The sequence below is a fragment of the Colletotrichum truncatum genome (assembly GCF_014235925.2).
Source record: "Colletotrichum truncatum strain CMES1059 chromosome Unknown Contig_0006, whole genome shotgun sequence".
Classification (NCBI taxonomy): Eukaryota; Fungi; Ascomycota; class Sordariomycetes; order Glomerellales; family Glomerellaceae; genus Colletotrichum; species Colletotrichum truncatum.
This window is the reverse complement of record NW_027222403.1, coordinates 3,160,891-3,187,307: the sequence shown is the minus strand read 5'-3', so window position 1 is coordinate 3,187,307 and position 26,417 is coordinate 3,160,891. Positions and strand designations below refer to the sequence as shown.

Genomic DNA, 26,417 nt, shown 5'->3' with positions numbered 1-26,417 from the left:
TTTGATTTCTTATAAGGTTTAGTTATTTTACTTTTAACTTCGTTAACGATACGAAATCGGAAGATTCGTACGTTCTAATACCTTCTCTTATTAAACTAAGTAAATTTAAATACTCTTCTAGCAATAAGGCTATTAATCTCTTATTTAGTTAACTATTCGAACGGTTTGCTTAGTATAGTAATAATACCTTCTCGTCGTAGTTTGATTACTAATTCTTCGTCTACTTACTTTTTAATCGATAGGAATATTTATTAATAATCTAGGTTATTATTAAATTCCTTTATAAAGTAGGCGATTAGTAGTAGTCTCTTCTAGGGTCTGCCTAGGCGTCTTCTCGGTAGCTCCGGTGCTTCTTACGGTTCGTCTAGTTTACTACTTCCGCTAGTAACGATAATTTCGTCGCATACTACTTCTTACTACGGTATCTTAGCTTTAGGTTCTTCTTCTTCTAACGTAGTAATAGAATTAGGTAGTTAATTGGGATCTTCGTAATATAGTTTAACTACGGTAGACTAGAAGGTCTTCAGACTATATAGCATATCGATAGTATAGGTTTCGCCGTTTATAGCTACTAAAGTAAATAGTCTAGTCTAGCCCTTCTTTTCGCGCTATACTTATACTTACGACCGTAATAGTAAATTAATAATTAGCTTTATATTAAGGCTATTGTAAGTAGCGATAGCTTCTACTACCTATCGCTTGCGTAAAGTTCGTATACTTCGCTTATCGCCTTCTTAATCGCTTTCGCCTGCCTTATGACTTCGGGAGATAGTAGCAAATCGTCGGTAATTCGTAGGTACGAGCCGAATACTAAGAGTATTAGCACTATTCCGTTTAGGCTAGTAGTATCGTTAACTACTTTAACTACTATTTAAAATACTAATTCTAGCGTAATTATTAGGTCTTCTACTTTGATAATTTCGTACGCCTTCCTTAAAAGTATATAGTATCGTTTAACTTTCTTAATACTATTATAAGCTTTTATAGGAATTTCCTTGATTTTAATTGCTATTCCTCTCGCCGCGTTTCGGAATTCTATTAAGCGGAAGTTTATTCTAGCGTTAGTAACTAGCTAGTCTAGAAGTCCCTAATATATATCTATCTAGCAGAGGCGTAAGGCTTCCTAAATAGCTTTTATAGAAATGTCCTTAAGGAACTAGGCGGCGTTAAACGCCGTAGCAGTATCGACGACGTAGAAGACTAGTCTATTACCTTTAAAGTATATTACGTCGGTAATAACCTCGTAGTTAAATTCGTAATCGTTTCGTAACGTAAATTTAAACTATAATAACGCTAGTACGTATATTTAGTATCGATAGTAGACTTTCGATAATTACTTAATTGCCGTAATTTTAACTAGGTAGCCAGCCTTCTAAAGCACCTTATATAATCGTTAAATAAATAGGTATCCGAAGCGATAGTAAACCCGTCGTAATTTAGCGTCTATAAGGTAGTTCTAGGTAAGTAGTTTCTCCTTATTAAGTAATAACTATAGGTAGCCTTATTTGCGAATAATAGGTATAACCTTATTTCCTTAGATAAGGGTATTCGTAACGTTATTAAAGTAGACTTTTAATCGGTCTATATCTCTTAGGTATATAAAGAAGAAAGTATTAGTCTTAATAACGTAAAATTTAACGCTTCTAAACGGCGTTAATACTTTAGTAGTCCTTATAGACTTTAGTAGTATCCTATCGCCGAATTTTACTATAACGCTACTAGCCGCCTTAGTATTTAATATAATTCCTTCGTAAATTTATTATAAGGCTATGAATTATAGGTAGCTAGCGGTTAAGAATCCTGCTGTGCCCGAGTCGGGCATGATCCCTTGGAAGTTCTAGGCAGAGTAGCGTCCCTTGAGTATAAATTGCAAAGGTAGCTCTTTCGGTTCTAGTTAGTTATAGAAGAGGTCTTCTTTCGTAATAGCATAGCGGGTTGACTAGTCTGCTAGGATCGTAGCGATCTTGTTGCTATTAATTACTATTGTAGTAAAATAGGTAGTAACCTGGAATTGACTATCGCTATTAGTTTCTTCCTCTTTGTTACTTTTACTAGTTTGTTTAGTTACGTAGTAGTATTATTAATGGTTTTCGGCGGTAGGTTATAGGTCTAACCCGTCGAAACCCTCGTATTAGATAAGAAATTAGCTATATACTAGAAGTAACGTATCCTAGGCATATTAGGTAGTTTTAAACTTCTCGTACGCTTTTCGTCTCTCTTCTATAGTATGTTTAGTTAATTAGCAGTTAGGTTTTCTATATACGTAGTACTTCTTAGGCGTTAGCGGTAATAGGGGTTTGTTATAGCTTCTTCCTCGTAATAATCGACTTCGTAATAAACGACTATATCGTAAATAACGCCCTCGACTGTTAAAAGTTCTATCAGTCTAGTACTACTCTAGTAGGTTAGCTATTATGTTAAATTATTATTAGTTAAGACGGGTAGCTGTCTCGATCGACGAGATTAATTAGCTACGAAGTCCCTCGTACGTCTTAGCCGGTATAAATAACGCTATTATATACTCTAGAATATCTTTATAAGCATATAGAAGTTAGGTATAGAGGGATCGGTCGTTATGATCTTGTTATAGCAAACCAGGCTAAATCTTGCTTAATTTATTATATAGTATGCTAAAATACTCCGATTTAGTCTTTCTAGGGTTATTGCGAATGATTTAGGGAAGAGTAGTTATATTCTACTACGTAACGTACGCTTATTGCCTTTCCCTAGTCTCGAAGTATGATTTTAATTAGTTAATTATAGTCTTAAAGTTAGGCTATAGGTTAATTACTTTAATCGAGGCGTAGAAGTAGGTTTTAGCTATTCCTTTTAATATTAGGGGAAGTGCCTTGTTATATTAGGAGGTATAAATTCCTAGCATTCTATAGTAATCTACGAATACTAACATCTTCTTTTTAAGTATATCGTATATATCGCCGCTATATTTTATATCGTCGGGGTATAGTTTTGCAAATTCTATTAATTGCTTTCCGATACGGTTTGTTAACTTATATAGTTAGAAGTCTGTTAACGGAGAGACCGTAGGATATAGCGGTTGGTATAGTAGTTGCTACTGTTATTATTCTTATAGAGGAGGTAGCTATAGGGTTGGTTCGACTCTTCCTCCTATGCTGTTAGCTACTATTGCTGGTCTCGTAATCTCTTTATAGAATTCAGGGTCTTTTATTAAAGCCTTTAGGTTGCGATATCTCTTAACGCCTTGTTCGAGTTCTTAGGGTGACTAGTAGTAGAATTCTTCCTTTTTAAGGGCTAATGCTACGTTTTTCGAGATTTTCTTACTATCTATTTCGACGTAGACGCTATTACCGATTAAATAGTCTTTAAAGAATCATAAGATTAGGGGAGGTACGTTCTAAAAGTCTTCTTCTAACTAGTTAGTAAAATCGGGAGAAACTTCGTTCTATAGCTCGAGGCTTATAAGATTCCTCTTTTTATAAGTCTTAAGTAGGAAACCTATATAGGAACCTAGTTGCTATAGGCTAGCGTTTATAAGGTCGATTACCTAGTTGCTTTATACTACTAGATCGATTATACTTTCGATTCTCTATAGGATAGGGACTGTTAATTAGCTTTTAGTAGTAACGCTGCTTGCAGGCGATCCTTCTCGTGAATTTCGCTCTATTCTAATAGTATAAAAGGATTACTTCTATTTAGAATCTTAAATTCTAATTCTTAATAGCGTTAGCTACGATTAGTATAAGATATAGGCTTAGAAGTAGGAGTTAAAAGACGATTCGGGATATTACGATTCTAAGGGGAAAGAATCGTAAAATTAGTAATTTTCGTCGGTTTATCGTTTATTTCCGTTAGCGCCGTTCTTACTAATATTTTCGAAGGGTGTAAAGGTATATATAGGTCTCGAATTAGTAAGGAGAGAGTTCTACCGTAGATTCTCTTATAAATCTCTCTTTCTCGCTTTAGGCTTCGCTCCTTACTATTAGGAAGTTTAGAATCTAGTAGATAGTTAGCCTTATAACGCCTATAACTACGTATATTTCTCCTAAGCCGTAGCCTTAGAGGCGTATACGTATAGCTATATAGGCGGATTACCGCCGGTAGTCTCTGCTTGCCTTTCGGCGTATTTGTCACAGTTCTTCCTGCTAGCACGTGGCTACAACAGGCAGAGGTCGGAACCGTGATAAGAATAGAGATGTAAATAGAATAGTGCAGAAGTCAAACAAACGGTCACAAGGCAATAAACAACGATGAATTGATAAACGTAGGTATAAGCAGTTGGTCTTCTATTGAGTTGGTCTACTGACGATGATGCTGTCGAGGGCGTCTCTTATACGGGTACGGCCAGCACGTGAGATATCACGTGCCCCTGATGACTGTTCATAGAACTGTGACAGGTGCCCCTCCCAAAAAAAGACGATCGTCCCGATCGACAGTAAAAATGAAAACTAATTACATGAATTTGTCCCTTCCATTACCCATCTATCGCGAAGAATCACGACCCTGACGATGAAATCCTATCCTAATCGCGGTCCAGCATGTTACTAAAGCGGCTCTGCTTAGCCGGGCCTGCGATGTTCTCGGTGGCGACGCGCTTGTCGCCCTTCTGCAACTTGGCAACAGCTTCGCGCAGTTCCACGATCTTACCGCGGAGGGCTGCAATTTCGTCATCCTTGGTAGCGATGACGCGGTTGACCTCTGCGGCGATCATTTCCTTGCTGGCAGCAGTCGCTTCGAGTGCTTTGAGGCGATCGTTGACGCTCGCGACGTCGACGGTGGACTGGGCTTTCTCGTCGAGTTCGTTGAGGCGAGGGATGATCTCCTCGTTGACGCCGTCAACGATTTTCTTCACATTCTTGGTGACCGTCTCGTTCATTCCGTGAACGTCACCTTCGAAAGCCTGAAGCGCCTTTTCCATATTCTTGAGTTGCTTGCGAGCGGTTGTATCGGTGGCGGTCATGTAGCTGATATTCACGAGCGGGGGAACAGAGGAGGTCGGCTCGGTGAACAGCAATGAGGTGGCCCGCGATGGTACCGTTGACCTGACCGTCGCCAGTATAAAAGACGGTTGCGAGAACCTGGGCGCGGGACGGCAAGTGTTCCGTGTACGAGGCGTTGTTGTTGTACGCGGTGTAGGCGCGTTTGCAAGCGTCCTGAACGCGACGAATGAACAGGTTGGAGGAGGGGGTGGCTGGGCCGGTGAAGTTGTCGAGACAAGCCTCGATCTCCTCGAGCAACATATCGTCCGGGTAGAAGGCGAACGCGTCCTGGGCGCGCTTTTTAGCGTCTCGGACCTGGGTGCTATCGACCTTGGTAGCGGCACGCTTCTTCTTCTTGGGGGTGCCGGACTTCTTGCCAGCCTTGGCCTTCTTAGCCTTGGGGGCGGGAGTGGCCTCGACGGCTGAGGCGTCGGACTCCTCCTCCTCGCTGGACTCGTCAACTGGCTCGGGGTTGCTCTTCTTGGCCTTCTTCTTGGCCTTGCCCTTGCTGGTCTTCTTGGGCTGGTCTTCCTCGACCGTCTCGGTAGGTTCGGCGTGGGCTTCGTGGGCCTTGTTAGCCTCGTCGGCGTCGAACATGGTGGTGTCCTGCTGGTCACCAGTGTGTTCAGTGGCGGCCACGGTGATTTCCTCGGCGGCGCTCTCGCTGACGACGTGAAGTTCCTCGTCGGCCAGGCCGAAGTTGTCTCCGAGGTTCTCGTCGTCGGTCTGGGTCTCGTTGTTGCCTACGTCGCTTCCGGGGGCTGCGACGGAGCCGGTGGGGGTTTCGGCGATCTCGTCGGTGTCTTGGCGAGTGCGTTGGGAAGACATCTTCGCGTTCTTGATGTCGAATCTCGCAATTGGGACGTGTAGTAGTGGTAAGTTGAAAGTCTTGATGAGAATAGAAGGGGTTTGTGATGTGTTATGAAGTGGGAGATTTGTTGATTTTCTGTTGTGTGGGTGGAAGTGGGATTTATATAGTAGGAAAAGTTCACTTTCGTGGTGGTGGTGTTGAAAGTGAAAAGGCAGAGTTTTTCGCTGCCTATGAGGCAAGTGCCTAAGAAGGGAAGGAACGAGTGTTTTGTGCGAAATTCCATTACGTTAACAAAGGGAATAATCTCGCTGATATCGCTTTATTAGGAATCAGCTGTTTTGTCGCAGAATAGCGACATTGTTCTAGTTGTTTCGTTATTGGCGTCGCTTGGAGCGGTAGGTTGGTGTAACCTCCGCGTCGACGGGATATCTCGCCTCATACTCGTTGACGAGCTCTGCTGCGTTGGTCTCAAGCGATTCGCGAAGCTCCCAGGTGTCGAACCTTGCGGTAAATCCCTTCCAGCGAACGAGATATTCGATCCTTGGCTCGCGTTTTCTCCGGTTGATTCTGCGGCTTACAATGTGGTCGATTTCCCATTCTTCGCTGCCGTCAACCTCGATAGGTTGGGGCGGCTGTTGTTCACGGTTGAATGGGTCGTCTCCCTGGGCTGGCTTGTATAGCTGCGCTACCGATAGGATTGGAAAAATTCGCCAATGGGCCGGGAGGTCGACTTCGTAAGCTGTTGGGCTCACAATTCGAACGATTCGAAAGGGGCCCATACGTCGTGACGTCCACTTGTTATGGCGTTGGCCAGGTAAGTGGAAGCCCTTCCCTAGTCTTATCCAAACCTCGTCGCCAACGGAGAATCTGACGTCTGAGTGCTTTTTGTCGTAGCGTTCCTTTCTCAGCGAGTTCGCTATATCGATCAAAGCCGCTGCCTCGTCCTGGTATATCTTTCTTATGACGTCGATAGACTCGGTTGGAGCGTCTTTTTCCGCGATGACGTCGAGAGTGCTTCGAGGCTTGAATCCGTATACGACCTCATTGGGAGATCTCCCGATCGTTGCGGTGTACGAGTTGTTGAGGTTGTGTTGCAGCGCTGGGAGAACCTCTGGCCATGGGGTTTCCGGGTACTCTGAAAGTTAGAATCGGATTGCAATTTCCGCTGTTTGGTTTGTTCTCTCGCTCTGGCCGTCAGTCTGTGGGTGGTAGGCTGTCGACAAGAGCAGTTTCACTCCGAGAGTGCGGAATATCGCGGTCCAGACGGCTGAGATGAACTTGGGGTCTCTGTCGCTGATGATACGACGTGGAAGTCCCCAGTCAGCCAGTTGGAAGGCCCTAATAAGGACTATTGCCCACTCCTTGGCTCCGTACGTGGTGTGGCCTGGTAGAAGTATAACTTTCTTCGAGAATTTGTCCGTTGTGGGCGCAAGCGTATCAAACCACTCGAATCCAGGTAGTGCCCACGGACTCCCTCGTGCTTCTACTTTCGGTAAATCGGTAACGAAGTCGATTGTTACGGTATCGAAGGGGATTCCCACGACTGGAATCGGCTGCAGGGTGCCTGGTGGTCTTTGCCGGTCGACTTGGTTTTCCTTACATCTCGGGCAGTAGGCGATATATCGCTTTACTACCGATCGCTTGTTTCGTATCTGGAAGCTGGCTAGCTCTGCTAGCATGCGGTCTACGCCGAAATGGTGCTTTTGATCGTGGGCAAGGCTGAGAACTTCCACGACGGCTTTGCGTGGGATACACAGCCTTTTTGTCCCATCATACGCACGGTGGAATAGGAAGCCTGTCTCTGATAGTTGCCACGGGGAGATTCGACGACGAATCGGCGTGCGCCTCTCGTTCCGAGCGCGATTTTCCTCGTCGTCTGCCTCCTTAGGTGACCACCACTCATCGCCACTCTCTTGTTGTCTCTTGAGTTGCTGGATCAGTTTTCCGTACTTTGGGTCGGCTTCGTAATTTTCAACGATGGTTTTGGCGAAGTCTTCGCCTATCCCAATCGTGAACCCTCCTGGTTCTCCCAACCGTTCGTCGTCCTCTGAGTTGAAAGCTGCGATATTCTCATCGTCGTGAATATCTGCGAGTACGTCGCTTTCTTCGAACGGGTCTGCTCTACCTGTTGCCACCAGCAACGGTAGACGCGAGAGAGCGTCGGGTACAACGTTGAGTTTCCCTGGGACGTGGGTGACGTTGAGGTTGAATTGAGAGAGGTAGTTGGCGGCACTCGCCAACCGAAGGTTTGCTTTGTTGAGATCCATCGTTCTCAACGACGTGTGGGTGAGAATTCCCTTTGTGGCTGCGTGGTCCGTAAGGATCTGTACTGGGTTCCTGTTTGATTGCACCAGTTTCCTAAGTTTCCTTACTGCCCACACCACTGCTGCTACCTCCGCCTCGGTCGCGAAGTATCGCTTCTCTGTTGGGGATGTTACTTTTGAGAGAAACAGCACTGGTTGGATATGCTTTTGTGGGATGTCTTTTCCGGGAATTCCTACGCCGTCCCAGGTAATATCCATCTGGAACACCATAAGCCCGAATCCTCCCTTGCAAGCGTCGATCTTAAAGAATAAGGGTTTTTCTGGGTTATGGTGGTATCTCACGACCTGGTCGCAGAGATTCTTTTGTAACGTTTCCCATGCTTCCGTTTCTTCTAGCGTTGGCTCGAAAGTCGTACGTTGGAACCGTTTAGTTCTTACAGCCCTATTGAGGCCTGTTGGCAACTGGTCCTCCTTGCGTAGGATCGCGGCTAGCTCGGTTTTCCTTTCGTTAAGGGGGGCTGCGATCACGTCGTACCATGGAATGTCTTTTCGAAGCCATCCTGCCATTCCGAGGTATTTCTCGAGATCGCTAAGGTTTTTTGGGAACCTGAGATTCTTAAATGCAGCGATTCGATCGTCCGTTCTGCGTATCCCTTGTCCGTCCACGATATGGCCGAGAAGTTTCACGGAAGGGAAACCAGCGAATGACTTTTTCGCTGCTATGTTGAGCCTGTTGTTGTTGATTATGTTGAGGACTGTTTCAACATGCTTAAGGTGGTTTTCGTCGGTATCGCTGAAGATCACGATATCGTCGATGTACGCGCGAACGAAGTGTTTATGGTCCTGGAAGATGCGATCCATGAATCGTTGGGCGTAAGCCGGCGAGTTCTTGAATCCCATGAGCACTACGTTCGAGATCTCGATACCACGGGGACTTATCACTGCCATCCTGTTACGGTGCTTCGAGTGGATAGGCAACTGGTGAAAGAACCCGGTGGCGTCGAAGAGGGTAATTCTTTTCTTGCCACGAATCGCGTTCATGATGTCGTCTTGGTCTGGCAAGGGGTAAACGTCTGGGACCGCTAGACGGTTGAGTGGGCGTAAGTCCGCGACCACTCTGGGTTTTCTCGCGGTCTCCGTTTGTCGCCATACGATGAAAAGAGGACAGGCAATCGGGATTGGCTTGCCGTCAGCCCAATCCATCTTTCCCTCGGTGTGAAGTTGGCCGTAGGTTTCGTCTAAAACCGCGAGGTCTTCGAGACCGAGTGGATAAACCTTTATGTTGGTTTTTTGGTTCTGCCATCCGTCGACGAGGTCGATTCGCATACGTTCCTCGTCGGGGAGTGGTATGATACCCTTGTTGTGATAGATATCGTACCTGTCGAGGATTTTCCGCAGTTGTTGCGCGAATTCCTTGTCGAAGTCACATATCTCGACGCCGTGCTTGCTGAGAATCACTGGCACGTCGTCTGGTTTAGAGATTCCGTAGTCTGGTATCTCGTCTATCCATGGTTTGGTGCTTCCTTCTGGGGTGCTTTCCTCGTTAGTTATGTTGAATATTGCGTTGTCCTGCTTATTTTCAGCTTCGAGGTCGCTGAGCAGGATACTCGTGTCCCCTGGTGGTTGTTTCGTGAGGTGACCGATACGGTGGCCTTTGGGGATTCGCATTTCTGAATTTCCTTTATTATGGATGAGAAATAGCGCTGGGGTCGCGAGATCTACCGTACTGTAGATCGCTGCCTCATGTGTTGGGTGGAAGTGCCAGGTCTCGCTCCCGTCGTTACTATCCCTTGGCAGAGGGCTGTATCGTCCCGGGACGAAGACTTGACTCTTCCGTGGAATTGTTACTGCGTAGGCGTTGTCCACGCGCCTGGCGGGTGGCGTCTGCCGTCGATACTCAACGGGCGCCTCCATATTAAATACGGATCGAAACTTAACAACAGACTTGTTGAAGTCTACGACGAGACCGTGTTCCTCACAGAAGGGGGTGCCGAGCAATAGGTTTGCTCCGAGCATGTTGACAACCCCTGCTGTGACAATAACGTGTGCGTTCACGTCTGTCTCGCCTATTTTACCAGGGACGTAGAAGTCAAATGTTACTTCTTCTGTGACCTGGAAGGTGGAATCTACGGCGTTCATTTTCCTTGGTTCGATCGCTCGAAAAGACGATTTGCGGGCGAATCGTGTGACCCAGGACTTTTCAACTAGTATGGTTGAGGCTCCTGTGTCGATACACACCTCGTCTGGTTCGCTATTGTCGTCGGCTTTGACGTGGAGTCGAAGGTGTGTTCTTTTCGAGGGCATGCCACGCTTATTCGGTTTCGTCTGAGCGTCGATGATTTGGCCTGGTGCTAACTTCGGCAACTCTCTGATTTCGTGGTTTTTCACGGCTACTCCAGCGAAGTCGCTAGGCGGCTCCGTCTGGGGCTCTGTTTGATACGCCGTCGTGACTACCGTTACTTCCTCTTGTATTTGAGGAGATGGGGGAGGGATCTCTGCCTTGGGAGTGGTCGCCTCGTGGGCGCGGAAGGCAACGTCACTAGTCCATCCTGTATGGGCTACCTCTTCCTCTTGTGGTTGTGCCGCTGGAACTTCTACGACGTCTTCGAGGATATACCCGTGATCGACGAGGTGATTGATCATGTCCTCGTCCGATTCGTCTTCCCACACGAACTTAGCGTCGTTAGGCGGTTGACCCGGACGGTTATACCGGGCGAATCGCCTTGAGTTCGGGAACTTCTGCTGTGCGTTCCAGGGTTTGCGGTCTTTCCAGTTTTGTTGTTTCCAGTTAGGTTGCGTTTTCTTTTGTTGCCATTGGGGCTGGTCACGTTGTAGCTGGGGAAAATCGCGTTTCTCTTGGTTCCTGTTGTTCCAGGCTGGGCGTGGTTCTCCCCATAGAGCGTTATCCTCACTGTCTGGGGCGGTTGTGTGAAGAACCTCGATTGGGGTCTGCAGGTATCTTCGAATAACTCCGCGTTTTTCCTCGGCGAGTCTGAGATAGCTCTCAACCGTATCATTAAGCGTTGGTTCGTGGAGAAATCGTTGCAGAGATGGGTCCAGAGCGTTGTAGAATATCGTGAGTAGTTGCTGCTGGGGCGTTGACGATCCCAACCATGCTCTGCTATATTTGAAGCAGTCTTGGGCGAATAATCGGATATCCTTGTTGCTACCGATCTTTTCTACGGTGAACTTGTTGGATACTACCCATTGGATTGCTTCTATCTGGGTTGGCCCGAAGCGGGCTCTCAGTCCCTTCTGCAGGCCGAACCATCCCTGGGCCTTGTACTGGTTCCTTTCCACGGGCCCGAGGTGATATTCCCACCAGCTGAGTGCTTTGCCTCTAAGTAGGCTCTGCCATTCTCTGAAGACCTCGTCTCGAGCGTGAGGATCAACGATCTTGGCTTCGATCGCCGAGAGCCATAGGTCTACGTCTCGGTAGCATGGTGTCTCTCGGTCGTGGAATATGGGCTCCCTGCCGTACTTGCTGTCGGCGTCGGGCCAGAATACTCCGTATCGTTGCTGAATGTTCGTTATGGCTGCGAATCTCCTCCCTGGGTTCGGTAGTTCCGATCCCGGCGTTGCCGTGCCCAACAGCCTTCCGAACGCGTTTATTAGCATTGCCTCGAACTGCTGCTGCATTTGAGGGGGCGGTGGAGTCTGGAAGGATGGAAATCCCGTTGCCATTGGGTATGGCATCTGCCCCTGAGGGGGAAGGTATCCTCCTGTGCCGGGGGGCATATATTGCTGTTGAGGATTCCATCCCTGGCTCGGTATAAATTGCGTTCCCTCCGATGGGGTCCCCATGACTCGTGCCTCCGTTTTTGGAGGAATAACCTCGGCTTGCAGCGGTTTCGTATATTGTTGTTGATTTGACGGTCCCGCTTGCTGAAAAGTTTGTTGAGGTTGGCTTGCGGTTGTATCCGATACCGCTGACTGTGGCTTTTGGGGGTCCTCGTGATTCCCCTCGTATTGGCCGTGCTTGAGTGGTGCCCCAGGAGGTTGTTGCTCTTGCTGTTGAAGCTGTGTTGGCGGCGTTATTGGCGCTGGTTCGGTGGTTTCGTTGTCTCTCACGGGTTGCTTGCTTTTCGTGATGTCTGACTCTTCCGAGCTTGGTTCTCCGAATTGTCCTTGAAGGTCCTGGAGTTCTCGGGCGTAGATAATCGCCCTGGCGATGCTATTTACCGCCTCGTTATAGTCGTAATTCTCTATCCTCCAGCTGTCTTCGAGTTGCGTTGCCTGAGTCCAGGTTCTATCGTCGTATCTGACGTCGATTCGGCCGATATTCGTATTCCACGCGATGAACGCTATAACACTCGTATATGCTCGGAAGGAGTCTGAAATTCTTGTTGTTTTGGGATCATCGGGATATGTCTCCCAATATCGTAGGAGACGTCTCGCTGTCTCGCGATGACCGTTGTTTAACCTCGGGTTATTTGCGTAACTCATCGTGTAAGTCTACGTTGGCTACGTCGAGGTATGGGTTGTGATTTTGAGCGAGTAGGCTCGTAGGGTGTTTCCCTCGAGATTCTCCGCGATGTATCGCGGTTGAATCGAGAGAAAAAATTAATCGAGATTAAGTTGTGCTACCACTTGTCACAGTTCTTCCTGCTAGCACGTGGCTACAACAGGCAGAGGTCGGAACCGTGATAAGAATAGAGATGTAAATAGAATAGTGCAGAAGTCAAACAAACGGTCACAAGGCAATAAACAACGATGAATTGATAAACGTAGGTATAAGCAGTTGGTCTTCTATTGAGTTGGTCTACTGACGATGATGCTGTCGAGGGCGTCTCTTATACGGGTACGGCCAGCACGTGAGATATCACGTGCCCCTGATGACTGTTCATAGAACTGTGACAGTATTCTTCTTCTTCTAGTAGGGAGGTCTCTTATAGTAGGCGCCTCGCGGTTGGTACCTCGTCTAGGGATTTATTAAGAAACTAGCAGGCGCCTCGTAATTAGCACTGCGCGTAGGGGATAGTTATAGTTAAGGAAGTTGTTATCCCTTATAGGATTCGTAAATCTTCGCCTTTATAGCGTAAAGAGGTTAGAAGACTGTCGATTCGGTAGGTTTCTTCTTCTAGTAATTAAAAACGCGTAATAGAACGCTCTTGCTAGCGATAATTAGCTACGATTAACCTTATCCCGCCTAAGGTAAGCATAGCAGTCCCTAGGTTACTTAAATAATCGGATTGCTAGTAGATTCGAGGAAAAGAAGCTTTCTTCTACTAGTTTCCATAGATCCTAGTTATTCTCGCTTCTTCTCTCGTTAGTACGAAATCCCTACTTTTACCTAGGCTTAGTGTTACGGCCCAACCAGTTGGTGCCTGGCCGGCGTAGCTATATAGTGCAGAACAGGGGATAATGATGCCGGAGTCATCATTACCGAAGCTTTTGCTTTGTGCCACAGTTGGTTGCCCTGACCTGCTCGTAACACTTAGGTATCTAGTTTAAGAAGTCGTCTCTTCTAGTATTGACCTTGCTAATCTACGGTTTATCCGTAGCAAAGTAGTAATTATAAAGTTAACTAAATTAATAGCAACTATAAGGTTTACTACTGATTAGTATAGGTTTTACAGGGGGTGAAACGGAATTCCGTTCGTTAATAACAAATAATAGTAAATTGGTTCTAATCGATGGTTTATGATAGTTGAAAGTGGTGTTATTGACTAGAAGGTGGGGATATTCCCCCTTGGCTTGTCACGTGGGTCTGGGAGGCTTGGGCCTCTCAGCCTGGCGGGCGTGTAGCTGGAAGTGCCACACGACTCCGTATTCCAACTATCGTAACAATATTATTAGCTATTTAGTCTTATATAAAGTATATCGTATAGTTTTTCCCGAGGAAGTTATAAACCGATTAAAAGAGATTTAATACTAGCGGAAAGGTTAGACTATGCTAGGTCTAAACTTTATATAGTTACTCGATATATATAATAAACTACTTCCGTTTAGGTTTAAGATATATACTAGCATCGATATATACTCCCGTTATATTATATAGTTTTACGTTAGGTTTTCTATATATATAGCTTGTTCTATATTAGCTTAATATCTATCTATACTTCTATTACGGGGTATTATACTATAAACTATTCGTTTAGACCGTAGTATAGAAACTATCTTAACTGCTAGTAGTTATTAGTATTTATTATAAGACCGTATAAAAAAAGCCTTTTTATAGCTAGGCTAAGACGTTCTTATTTAGTTTTGTAACTATTAGATCTTTAGTAAAAGTATTTATAATATTAAGATTAAAAGCTAGTAGAACTAACTTTGTTAAGCATAGTCTATAACTTAGAAAGTATATATTATTTACCTTTATATCTATTTATTTACTAATAGTATTAAGCATATTTCTATCGATTATAAGCGTTAGGTTTATTTTATAACTAATCGCTTTCTAACTATATTGCCTTATTATTTATCTTTATACTACTTATCCGTAAAGACTTTACTTTTTTTATTTAACTTTAGAATAACTATCGTATTTACTTATAAAAAAGTCGCCTATATATTATTTCTAGTTAACTATAGAAACTTTATTATTATCTAGATTATTAAACCGTATAAGACTTTACTTAGCTAATCGATTACGTAAAGATTTAAAAACTTTAAAACTTACTTAGAAGTAAAGAACTTAATTTAGATTAATTCCTTTCGTACGAAGTCTTTTAAGTTTATAAAGGTATTATAAAGCCTATATAAACCTTTCTACTAGTTATAAACTTTTACAGTATATAATATCTATATATTAAAGTATATAACTTCCTATAGTAACGTCTTAAAGAATATATTAAGGCAAGGATTTAACTAGAACTTTACTTACTACTAAAACAAAATAGAGGTATTAAATAGGTAAAAGAATAGTTTTATAGCTACGGGATTAATATAGATAAACTTTATATATTACTATTAGGAAGTAATAATAGTTTAGAAATAGATAAAACTTAAGTATATAGAGTATACCTAAACGATTATTTCCTTTTATTATATTACTATTTCGTCTTCTTCCTTATCTTCCTAGCTACCTCCTTTAAGAGTTATATCCTCCTAAATAACGTTTATATAGCTTTGCTACTTAACTTATAAGTATATATGCTTATATAACTTTATTCTTTTTTTCTTTTGCTTTATTACTTCTTATGTTTTAAAAGAAGGCTTTCGTTTAGTTTAAGTTTAAATTTAAGTTAGAGGTTTAAGCGTAAGCATTTTCGTAAATATATTAATAGTAAGTAAAAGTATTATATTAGTTATTACTATGTTAAGTATATATTATTTTAGTCGTAACTTTTTTAATACTTATAGTTTAGTAATAAGTAAATCTACTTAACTTTTAGAAATAAGTATAATAATATAAACGTCTTTATTAAGGGTAATTAAGGCTTTGCAAAGAAAGGTAAAAAGGTTTTTAGCTTCGTATACTACCTTACGAAACTTATATATATCTATAAGATTTTTTAAAGTAATAGGTATTGCTTTTTAGTTTCGGTTAAGGAATTACTTTTTAAATGTAAACTTTACTAAGACCTTACTTATTATATCTATATATAAAGTAAACTTAGAAGTTAATAAGAACTATAACTTCTTAATAAACTTTTTAATAGATTAAACCTAAGTATATATTTAAATAGAGATTCTATCTATATCTATAATATAGAAAGATATAAGCTATAAGTAAATAATAATATCTATAGTTAGGTTTAAAACTAGTTTCTTCTAGGTTTACTAGATACTAGCTATACGCTCTTCTAAGCCTTTAATAAGAATAGTAAGGAGACTATTGTCTAGCTATATATCTAGTATATAAAGTGCTTGTTTAATCGGGTTGGTTATAGTATTAGAAAGTTGTATACGTAATAAAATCGTAGCCGTTAGAGTTTCGAAGTCGTTAGTATTTATAAGGTCGATTTCGTCCGGTTCTTATACTTAGGATAAATCGATTAAATAAAATATATACGTCTTCTACTTCTATAGCAGTTTTGCTAAAAAGTAGTCTAGGTTAGCTTGCTTAAGGTACCTTAAAGATATATTCGTATAAAATATAGTAAATATTATTATTAAGAATTAAGAATATACTCTTATACAGTCCCGTAAAACTCTATATATATATGTATACGAAACATAGAATTCGCTTAAATTTGTAATAATTACATAGTAAAGATAAGAAGCTTAACTATCTATACAGGTAGTATATGCTTATCTCGTTTATGCATCCTAATTAGGCAATGTTTGAATTTTGACCCAGTGCGCCCTGCGGACTGCCGTACCTAACCCGCATTACAACTAACTGGTAGATAAGGTTGCCGCTAGCAGCAGGGTTACAGTCCCGAATAGTCTCAGTGAAACATGGATATCCTGATAATCGTCTCCAGCATGACCTGGACAATGATCACTTTGTTGACATCGTCCGCGGAAGCCCCTATGATCGAATTGACAAATTACCAAAGTCAGTATGTTTTGCACCATTGATACCGCTACTCAATCGCAACAGATGGGTTTGTTGAAGGTGCAACAGCCACATGCCCGACGTAGTGTGCGCTGCCATGCGAGCTGTCTTTGGACCAGCGTTCACATGCCAACCAGCCCTAAAATCCTACCAATTTCCACGATTGTTGTAACTAAAAACGTTCAAATTCACGTGTAATTCAACTTGCCCCCTATGCACACGTACATTTTCTTAGCTTCTTCTACGCAGTAACTACGGAGTAAGGCTCTTGTTTTCCATTCGGCCACACGACTGCTGATTTGCTGAGCCATCTTTTGTCGTTTCGAGTACAAAGTCTTCTAACGAAAGTTTTGGCTTACTTTCCACCACAATAGCAGACTTGATGGCATTTATGCCTGATGATCTCAGGCTTCTCTTCCGTCTGATGATAATTGAGATGAAAAGAGATGGTCTGTTTGAGAATCTCGGAAAACCGGCTATCCCTTCCTTTTCCCGAACGTTTCGTACTGGGGTTGACTTGTCTATCCAACAGACGCGATTACGATAGAGGTGCCTTAGATGAAAGTCGTCGCGAGTCAGAGAAAACTCTCTCGGAACCCTAACCCGATGTGCCTTTTTTTCCTCTACAAGCCGAAATGGGAATGCTGCGCACTCACGTTGGTCAAAGCCCTGCCCGGTTCATTGTTCAGTTTGAGGTTGCTTCCATCGCCCAGACTCTGACGGCATTTTGTCGCACAGTGCCCCCGTATATTGATGTCAAACTCCTAATTCAGAAACAGCCTTGGGTTCCAGAGAACTTGGGGTTACTTGCAGCGTCTACCAATGCATGTTTATTGACATTGTTAGAGAATGTCACAAATTTACGCAAAACTTGTTGCTCGAGATTAGCAGAGTCTCCGTTTCCACTACACGATCAAGATTTCCACTCATGACTTCGCATCTGATTCAGCTCTGTTGGTGCTAAAATGAACTTATTAGTCTTCTCAACTCAAAATTCTTTTAATGGTTGGATGAAAAGCCCAACATGAATCGTAGTTTACTCATAATGTTTGTGACTCACGACACCGCAGACCATCCGTCGAACATGATTCGAACACACAGTCATATGAGCCCAGTACTTTAGTTCCAATCGAAGAACTGTCAATTACCTTATGCAGGGCTCGTGACCATGGCAATGTCTAACCTCCTAGTCTGTTCGACTTGGCAAAGTGTCTACCAAAGTTAAAGCCCCGCGGTGTGAAAGCCAGAATGCTACCCTTTAAAAGAAACTATGTTGTGCTTGCTGAGGCTCATAATGGAGAAATATGGCATATTTGAGAGAAGCCGATGTTTTTGACAACATGACTGTTTCGTGTAGGTTAAGTGTACGATAACTCAGCTCTCCAAGACCAATCCGTAAACAGGCTCTTGAATTGGAGTGACAGAAACAAGTAGTTTATTACAAAAGAAACTGGTTGGAAATTTCCTCAAGCTACTCGTTATGGTTTCCATTAATCATGTTCTAAATTATTGCCCTCAGACAAAGGTGGTTGTTATGTTAAAAAGAAGCTTCCATGACCCTCTCGGCTCCTTAATATGCGTAGAACAGCGTAGCCTCTTGATCACTGGCCCGGATTCTCCTATTCTCCCTGACAAGCATCCATTTCATAAACCAGGCACCTGCAGCACATGCGACACAGAACGCCGCACTGCTAGCCATCGGGATGACGTATCTTGGGGCATCAGAGGTAGGCCACAGATACTAAAGACGTGCCGTTAATAAGGCATGTCAGAAAAGTGTTGTAACAGGGGCTTACACTTACCGGAGTCCAGATAAAGCTGATACTGGCACTAGTATTAACAATAGCCAATGCAGAAGCTTTCTTCTCTTTCGTCTGGCCGCATGTACTTCCCACCCAACCCAGCAGAATGCTGTTAACTCCATATGTTCCCACAGTGAAGACCACCATAGCGAAGTATCGTGCGCCCGTATTCATTGTAGCACAAGCTAAAACAAACCCACACAGTGCAACGGCTTTCGAAATAGTGATGTGCCAAGTCCGCTCGTTGTACTTGCCAGAGCTCCATGCCCATGCAATCGACAAGATGCCAGCGATGAGATAAGGAGGGCAGGTCAGAACCAGGGTGATAGTGGTGTCGAATTTGAGGGTCTCTACGATGGTCGGGAAGAAGTTCTTGAAACCATTGGTTGCGAGGTGCATGTGCTGCATGTAGATGAAAACCCACACCTTCGGGTCGGCGAAGGCTTCCTTGAGCCCACCCCAAGTGCTGCTCTGTAAGCGGCTGCCGACTGTGTCGCGCGCGATTCTGTCGTGGGCAAGCTGTCGCTGTTCGGGAGTGAGCCAGCGTGTAGTAAGGGGCTCGTCGGGTAGAGTGAAGCAAGCCACCATGGCAACAGCAAAGGTTACTGCTCCTTGAAGTATGAACAGCCAGCGCCAACCCTCGAGGCCGCGTGCGCCCTCCATCCCGTTAAACACGCCAGCAGCAATCAAGCCTGCGAATGCCGTAGCTAAGATGTTGCCGGAATACAAAACGCTAATCCGCGTCGCAAGTTCCTTTCTTGTGTAGAATATCGACAGAATGTAGAGTGCTCCGGGGTAATACGGGGCCTCAACAACACCAAGAAAGAACCGAGTAAGTACGAGGCCTGTGTAGTCCTTGACAATAGCCGTTAAAGCACTGACAACAGCCCAGGCCATCATAAAGCCGCCCATGTACCAAGATGGGCGCACCCGCGTAAGGATCATATTGCTGGGAATCTGCCCAAGGATGTATCCGACAAAGAGAATAGAAACGCAGGTGGAGTACTGCACGCTGGTGAGGCCGAGTTGCTTCTCAAGACCATTGAGCCGCGCAAGGGCGATTGCGTTGCGGTCAAGATAGCTAGGCTGTCAGCGGAGAGTTACAGTGGGTTGGGGGGGGGGGAGTTGACTCACTTCAGCCAGTACATTAACCAAAGCGTTGGCTATGCGCTTATTAGATAGAGTTTGGGGGAGGGGAGTTGCGAAGACTGACCATAATCCATAGGTCTAGTTTCCTCACAAGCTTGATCTCCTCCGGATCAGTCTTAGCTGCGGCTCCGGAGTAGTCAACCGCCGTAGCAACTGGCTTCTCATCCATGATGTGGGAATGTTCTTGATGTAGAGTTTGCTGCTTCTCTATATCAGCAGTAGGCTGAGGAGCCTCTGGCCTTGGTTCCGTAGAGCTCGTCATCTTCCCGGCTAGCAATGCTCGTCGTGAGTAGGAACCGCAAAGAGGAGTTCAGGAGTCGAGAATGAAGAAACTGAGAAGAATTTGTTCCCAGGCTCCTGGGAAGGGAAGAGACTGTATTTGTTCCCCAGGCTCTTCCCCGCAAACAACCCCAGATTTGACATGCTTGGCCCGCGATTCCTGTGGAGGTTACCACCCTGCTCAAGTTCTAGTGGGGATCCTGTTCCAGAGTGACGGCACTTTGGCGTTGTGAGTTGATCGCGCAGTGAAGACCGCATCTCGGCCTACGGCGCCGAAAGCCGAGAATGGGTGAAAAGACATGGCGAATAGCCCCCACGTACGCCAAAGGATCACCGCCTAGGCGCCGTTCCCCGAATCTCCAACCCCTCATCCCCCGCAGCTCCAGTGGATCGGAACATTGGTGGTGGACCAGACATGCAAGTCTTTTGTGATGTTCTGTGGCTGGCCCAATCATGTACGAATTATAGGCATGTTCAAGGTGCGTTTGCATTTGCCGGTTGGTGAGTGGAAAACTGGTGGTGGAAGATGTGGGGTGGTTTTCGGCCTCGGGCCCGCGCCCGTTGTGTTGAGCTTTGTGCTTCTTGCTTCTGCTTTTTTGCTTGGAGACTGATAATCCTCATGGCTTTTCGGACATGTTCCGAAATCCGTCACTGTTTGTGTTCATCTTATGCTCTGACTCCGTAGATTAACATGGGGTTTTAAAGACCGGAACACATCGGCTTGCTATCATGCCAAGTTTGTCGGCTTTCCGCCCGCAATCGGCGGTACAGGAGATGACGACGCGAATCGATTCCGTGACATTTCCTTTGCCTACCAAAGATATCAGTCCGCTGTGTGCCTTTCTTACATCACGGCTTATCTTGGTTTTCAGTCGCCTAGCTTCCAAACTGCACTCTTAAACGCCCCTAATCATGATTGAGAAACCACCTATTCGAATCGGAAATGTCTCCGGTGCAACAGGCGACCATCCACACGCCATGGCGCGCATGGTGCGTTCCGGGAACGTCCAGGTGATCACCGGCGATTGGCTTTCAGAGATGAACATCGCCTGGAACGCAATTACCAAACGCGATGTCGACCCCAATCTTGGATATGAGAATGGCTTCTACGACCAGTTGGAAGAGTGCATCGATGACATACTAGCAAAGGACGTCAGAGTTGTGACCAATGCCGGTGCGCTGAATACAACAGCGCTCTTCGAGAAGATCAAGGCGCTGTGCACACGAAAAGGGTACCCCGAGAATATCGTCGCGGCGATCTTGGGTGACGATGTCTCCGATTTACCTGGACACGCAAGGGGCAAAGACTTGACGTTCCCGCATCTCGACCACCCAGAGATCACTCTCAATGACTGGGGCTTCAAGCCCTTTTGCGGCAATGCATACATCGGTTGTTGGGGAATTGTCGAGGCTTTGAAGGCCGGCGCACGCATCGTCATAGCTGGCAGATGTACAGACGCGTCCCCCGTCATGGGTGCTGCCGCCTGGTACTATGGCTGGAAACAAAACCAATACCAGGAGCTTGCCGGCGCGTTACTTGCAGCCCATCTGATAGAATGCGGTCCATACGTCGTCGGCGCAAACTTTTCAGGATTCAAGGACTTTCTGCCTGACTTGGTGGATCTCGCATTTCCCATCGCTGAAATCAGTCGAGATGGTGAGTGTGTCATTAGCAAGACCGCAGAAGGGGGTGGGCATATCACGCGCCACACCGTCACAGCACAATTACTCTACGAGCTGCAAGGCCACCTATATCTCAACCCGGATGTTGTTGGAGATTTGTCACAAGTTCGCGTTGAGGAGCAGAATGGCTTCGACGAAGAGCGTGTGCGAGTCTGGGGCGTCAAAGGTCTCCCTCCTCCACCGACAACGAAGGTCATGTTCGCTGCGGAAGGCGGATACCAAGCTGAGGCGACGTTCTATATTAACGGTCTGGACGTAGATGAGAAGGTTACGATGATGAAGAACCAACTAACGTACATGTTCAAGGATAGCAACTTCAGCAGGCTAAGTATGGAGCAGTATGGTACACAAGTGCAAAATCCAAGCTCTCAGCAGGCGGGAACGGTGCAACTCCGGGTATTTGCGCAGGCGCGAAGGAAAGAAGACATAGCCGCTATGAGGTTCAAGATTCCTATATACGCTGTGAGAATGCAGAGTTACCCAGGATACCATATGTCGCTAGACTTCCGGACCATGGACCCGAAGCCGTTCATGGAGATGTTCCCTGCACTTATACCTCAATCGGCCATCGACCACCGCGTTTTGCTAGGCACGGGAGAACTGATAGCCATTCAACCGCCGCAAGAAACGGCCACATACAAAGTGGTTCGCCCATCCGCAGATACTGCAGAACCGATAGATATACTTTCATTGGGGCCGACAGATTTCGCTCCTTTGGGAAGCATCGTTCATGCTCGTTCCGGCGACAAGGCCGACAACTCGAATGTTGGCTTCTTTGTCCGACATGACGACGAATACCCGTGGCTTCGAACTTTGATGAGCGTCTCGCGGTTGAAGCAGCTGTTAGGCGACGACTGGTTCAAAAACAATCCGATCAGAAGAGTGGAACGTGTAGAGTTTCCCGGTCTCAACGCCGTCCACTTGTAAGTAGCCTTCGTTACAGAAATATTTATAAAGCTAACGCGGTATTAGTCGCATTCTTGACAACCTGAATGGTGGTATTGCGTCCTCGGACAGGATCGACGGCTTGGGCAAGGGCATTGCGGAATACTTACGAAGCAAATACGTCGAAGTCCCGCGGAGTTTTCTTCAAAGAGGCTCGATATGACGGGACTCATAGATTGATAAAGGGCGGTAGTGTAATACTTTCAAGTTGTTCTGTTTTTATAGATTTTAGAAATACCGACTTGGGGTCTCCCCTAACCCAAAGAGCCAATCTTGTGATAGCTGGGCAATTGCATCACCGTTGTACTGGTCATAGTAAATATTCTGCAAGTCCCCAAAGCAATCCCGGAGTGTCTCGTCGACCGTCATGTTTACAAGGCCCTGACTTGTGCCGTGTCCGTACATGGCATCCGCAAGGCCCATGTCTTCGGGCTGTGGCAGCTGGCCTACTTCGGCGGACTGAGTGGGAAAAGTAGGGTTGCTTGTTGACTGAGCTTGCCCACTTTGAGCCTCGACAATGTCTGCAACCACCGCATCACTCAAACGGTCAAAGACTTCAGAGCAGTTTCGTGCCATGGCCCATCTTTCTGATAGAGCTACCAAAACCTTTGAGCACGCTCGTGTGTCGTTGACCACACGACTAATCGTAGGAGTTGATCGCAAGGTAGCGTTGGCAGTGTTTCCATTAGGCAGTACCCTATTTTGGATGTGTTGAAGGTGGTTGCGTAGTGCATAGATATAGGACAAGCCGGCAATAAAAATGGAATGCAATGTGACCCAGGAGTAGTTGATCTTCCTCGACCGGTGTAAGTCGGCGTACAGCCTGATGGCTTCCTGAGACGAGTCGAACATGTGTTGCAGCACATTGCTGTTCCGAGAAGCATCGCAAAGAGAGGGAGAGGGGCGAAATAGCATCAAGATGCCATTATGATACAGCAGATTGTACCACTCTTCCGAACGAAAGCTGGACCTGCTCGCTGGAGATGTGAGAAGCGCTTCTGCCGGGATGAGCGGCAGGGCTGTCGTCCCCGCACGCCATGATTGAAGTTCCTCGGCTAATGCGTCCCGCGCGCTTTCGTAAGTGACATTGGTCTCTCTGTTGATAGCGCTTCGGTGATGAGAATTGAGAATCTTGCCACATATGAGTCGATATCTCACTATGTGGACGAATATCGCAGTCCCCAATTGCCATTCCGGCGTACCGAAAGATGCTGTGGATAGAGATTGATGAAGGGACACACTGGTTGTAATAGGTTCAACGTGAGGAAGCTCGGTGTCGATGTCATCAAGCTGAATGGCTAACGGCCGCCCAAGAATGAGACTTGCAATACGATCCATAGAAACAACACACCAGAAACACCTCCGTTTGATCTCCATGTCTTCAAGTCTGGATTGGTTATCGCTCTCGCTATCAACCTGAGACTGAGGCAGAGCATAAGTTGAGGCCTTGTGTAAACCAAGCTCGAAGCATGTCCTGGCAGCCACGCCGATGAGATGCCATACGCTGGTACTTGTATCGTGCGAAGTGGTTCCCATTCTGTACTGGCAAATAAGCAGAAGAGCTTGGAGCGCTGTAATACCACCTCGGGCTGTCACGTCCACAAGACGCGTCAAGGCGCGGTTGTAGTGGACTTCGGCGTCCCATATGCCGTTCCAGTTGAGTTTGTACACTTGCGCAGTTCCAATGGCCAAGGCCATATCGATGATAAACCCGTCAACTGGGTCAGTGGCTTCAGGGCTTTCCGCCTTGTATACGGCTTCCAAAGCATTATCGAGTGCGCTTGGAGACAGAAAGGGGTAGCAAAGGCGGTCATGACTGCAATACGCGTCAAGGATCTCAGCGGCCATGCTTCTTGGTGGAAGACTAGAAGTTGCGTTAAGTACCAGACTACCTGTTCTTCCACCTCCAGTGGCTGTTGATCCTGACGCTTGACCACCAATATGAGGATAAGGGCCGGCGGATTGACTATGCGATTGCAGCAAGTTGGCGAGAAACAAGCCGCTCGTCGATCCAACAAAGTCCCTTCCTCCACCAGCACCGAGAGAAAGATGAATAACCTGGCTTGCTATCTCATTGCTGCCAGCAGGGGCTCGACTTTCATCTGTTGGGAGACCGAGGCTTGACGAGGTGGCTGGTGTCGCAAGCCTGTCTCCACTGCCGGTTCGTTCCATCTGTTGTTGCTGAGCCTCGGCCAATCTTCCAGAAAGACTTTCATTCTGAGATTGTAACTCTCGTATGCGCTGTTCTAATCTTTCCACGTCTTGTCGCCGGAGCTCGACCTGGTGCTCCCTCGCTGCATACGTGCATTGCACGTTGATCCTGCTACACGGCGCGCATGACGGCCGACTACGGTCGCATCGGACCTTTCTGCGGTGGCAGCGCTGGCATGCGCCAGTCCTACCAGCCGAGCCGGATGGCATTGAATTCGATTAATGCGAATTCAACATAGAACGGGGTCGGTCTTGGCTGGTCGTTGAAGGGATGTATGTGGGTGTCATGACGAAGGTGAGTGGCCCGAGGTGAGGAGATTACCCCAGACCAGGGAGTGGAAACAGGGTCTTTAGTTCAACACCCTCCCGGTCTCGGTCCCGTTAGTGGGTCATATAACCGGCCACAGGCATCTAAATCGCCTGCGTGCTCCAAGTATGATTTTATGATTTATGTTCCAAATGAGTAGCTACATGAGTGTCGAACGTATTAAACTTGACTCGCCTGCTCTGTATTTGCCATGATTGATAAGACAAAGCAGTCGACCTATGTTAAGAAGTATCAGACTTTGGTGTAAAAGGGACTGCGGGTATAGAAACTAAGAGCAGCCTTGTCGCATGGATCAAAAATAAATAAAGATTCATATTCAATGATGGATTTTATTGTTTCTTTTTACACGGTGCTTGGCTAGTTGCTTTTCTACAAGAATACACCAAACACCTAGTACCCATATGATAGTCGGAGCAAGGTTGAAGGATGGTTTAAAGTAACCCTCAAGTATGTCAACCCAGTAGATAGCATGATGAAGGAGACTTCCCTGCCCTGCCACAGTTTCGATCCGTAGGTAGTAGATTTACCAGAGACATGCCAATTAGGGCAGGTTGCCTACATTGAATGACGATGTTAGAGTGTTCAAGGCTCTAGCGTAAGTCTCTGTTGGTATCACAGGATACCCGTGAAGTGGGATAACTGATGGGGGAACTGGTCTGTATTTCTGTCTGTGTCTGTATCTGGAAGAAGTTCCAGCAGAAGTGCTGGAGGAAGTGGCTGTTGGTCTTATAGCCGTCAGCCGGTCTGCCCGTCACGTGGGCAGCCCGGGTGCCGGCAGGACTGCCGGCGACGGAGCCACTTCAACCCGGAGTTCCGGCTATTCCAACAGTCTCTTAGCATCGATCTTACGTCTGCCAGCTAGAAATCCTATATGAGCCACCAACCATCAAATCACCCATGGTTACCAAGTATAGAAAATAAGAACGTGTATGTTTCTATTTAAGAAGAAATTAATCTGGTTCGTAAATCATAGCGATTTAAACGACTTAGGTAGACTGGTATCGCCATAGCTCACCTGAAGCTGTGGCACTTTCTAGATAACATAGAAAGAGGCGATCATTCTTCCATAGCTACCGTTATCATGTATACTTAGCACTTCGATATGTGATTTCTCTGGAGACGTCTTACATTCCTCTTGTGTAACTTTATCCAAGTAACAGTGCCGGTCTCAAGGCAGCTGTAGTACAACCAAGATAGTCAACAGCAGGCTACCAAGTCCGGGGAAGCAAAATAGCCAATATTCATTTAGCATAATGTTGATGCAACATTTGAATTTGTGCACAAAGATCTCAACTTGCAGTATACCCTATCATAGCAAAGATGAAGCAGCTTCAACAAGGATCTGATCACACTGCCCACCCCATTTTCAGTATCATAAGGCGAAGCATTGCCCGAGTAACCACATCTAGCATCAGATCATACCAAAATAATTCATAGACCTCAACGAGGTTACGTATCTATTTGTCTTGGCCGTGACCAGCGAGGCTGACGGCGTATCTTGGCATCATGGCGCAGTATCAGTCCAAGAGGCTTTGCAGCTCATT

At 45.7% G+C, this 26,417-nt stretch overlaps 5 protein-coding genes across 5 annotated transcripts; 1 reads left to right on the top strand and 4 right to left on the bottom strand.

The window, feature by feature from the left end:
* Positions 1 to 4,498: 4,498 nt before the first annotated feature.
* Positions 4,499 to 5,783, bottom strand: CTRU02_210147 (uncharacterized protein; the record flags this gene model as incomplete). The annotated part of the gene is made up of 2 exons (XM_036733636.2): positions 4,499 to 5,018; positions 5,086 to 5,783. The coding sequence occupies 2 exons, from the start codon at positions 5,781 to 5,783 to the stop codon at positions 4,499 to 4,501; spliced, it is 1,218 nt and encodes a 405-aa protein (XP_036574612.2).
* Positions 5,784 to 9,813: 4,030 nt separating this feature from the next.
* On the bottom strand, positions 9,814 to 12,476 carry CTRU02_210146 (uncharacterized protein; the record flags this gene model as incomplete). Its single annotated transcript, XM_070205396.1, has 2 exons — positions 9,814 to 9,877; positions 9,964 to 12,476. The coding sequence occupies 2 exons, from the start codon at positions 12,474 to 12,476 to the stop codon at positions 9,814 to 9,816; spliced, it is 2,577 nt and encodes an 858-aa protein (XP_070061044.1).
* Positions 12,477 to 18,046: 5,570 nt separating this feature from the next.
* On the bottom strand, positions 18,047 to 19,689 carry CTRU02_210145 (major facilitator superfamily transporter; the record flags this gene model as incomplete). The annotated part of the gene is made up of 4 exons (XM_036733637.1): positions 18,047 to 18,217; positions 18,279 to 19,359; positions 19,413 to 19,441; positions 19,492 to 19,689. 4 exons carry the CDS (start codon positions 19,687 to 19,689, stop codon positions 18,047 to 18,049), a joined length of 1,479 nt encoding a protein of 492 aa, XP_036574613.1.
* A 929-nt stretch (positions 19,690 to 20,618) lies between these two features.
* On the top strand, positions 20,619 to 22,373 carry CTRU02_210144 (DUF1446 domain protein; the record flags this gene model as incomplete). The annotated part of the gene is made up of 2 exons (XM_036733638.1): positions 20,619 to 22,313; positions 22,362 to 22,373. 2 exons carry the CDS (start codon positions 20,619 to 20,621, stop codon positions 22,371 to 22,373), a joined length of 1,707 nt encoding a protein of 568 aa, XP_036574614.1.
* Positions 22,374 to 22,562: 189 nt separating this feature from the next.
* On the bottom strand, positions 22,563 to 24,755 carry CTRU02_210143 (fungal specific transcription factor domain-containing protein; the record flags this gene model as incomplete). The annotated part of the gene is made up of 1 exon (XM_036733639.1): positions 22,563 to 24,755. One exon carries the CDS (start codon positions 24,753 to 24,755, stop codon positions 22,563 to 22,565), a length of 2,193 nt encoding a protein of 730 aa, XP_036574615.1.
* Positions 24,756 to 26,417: the final 1,662 nt, after the last annotated feature.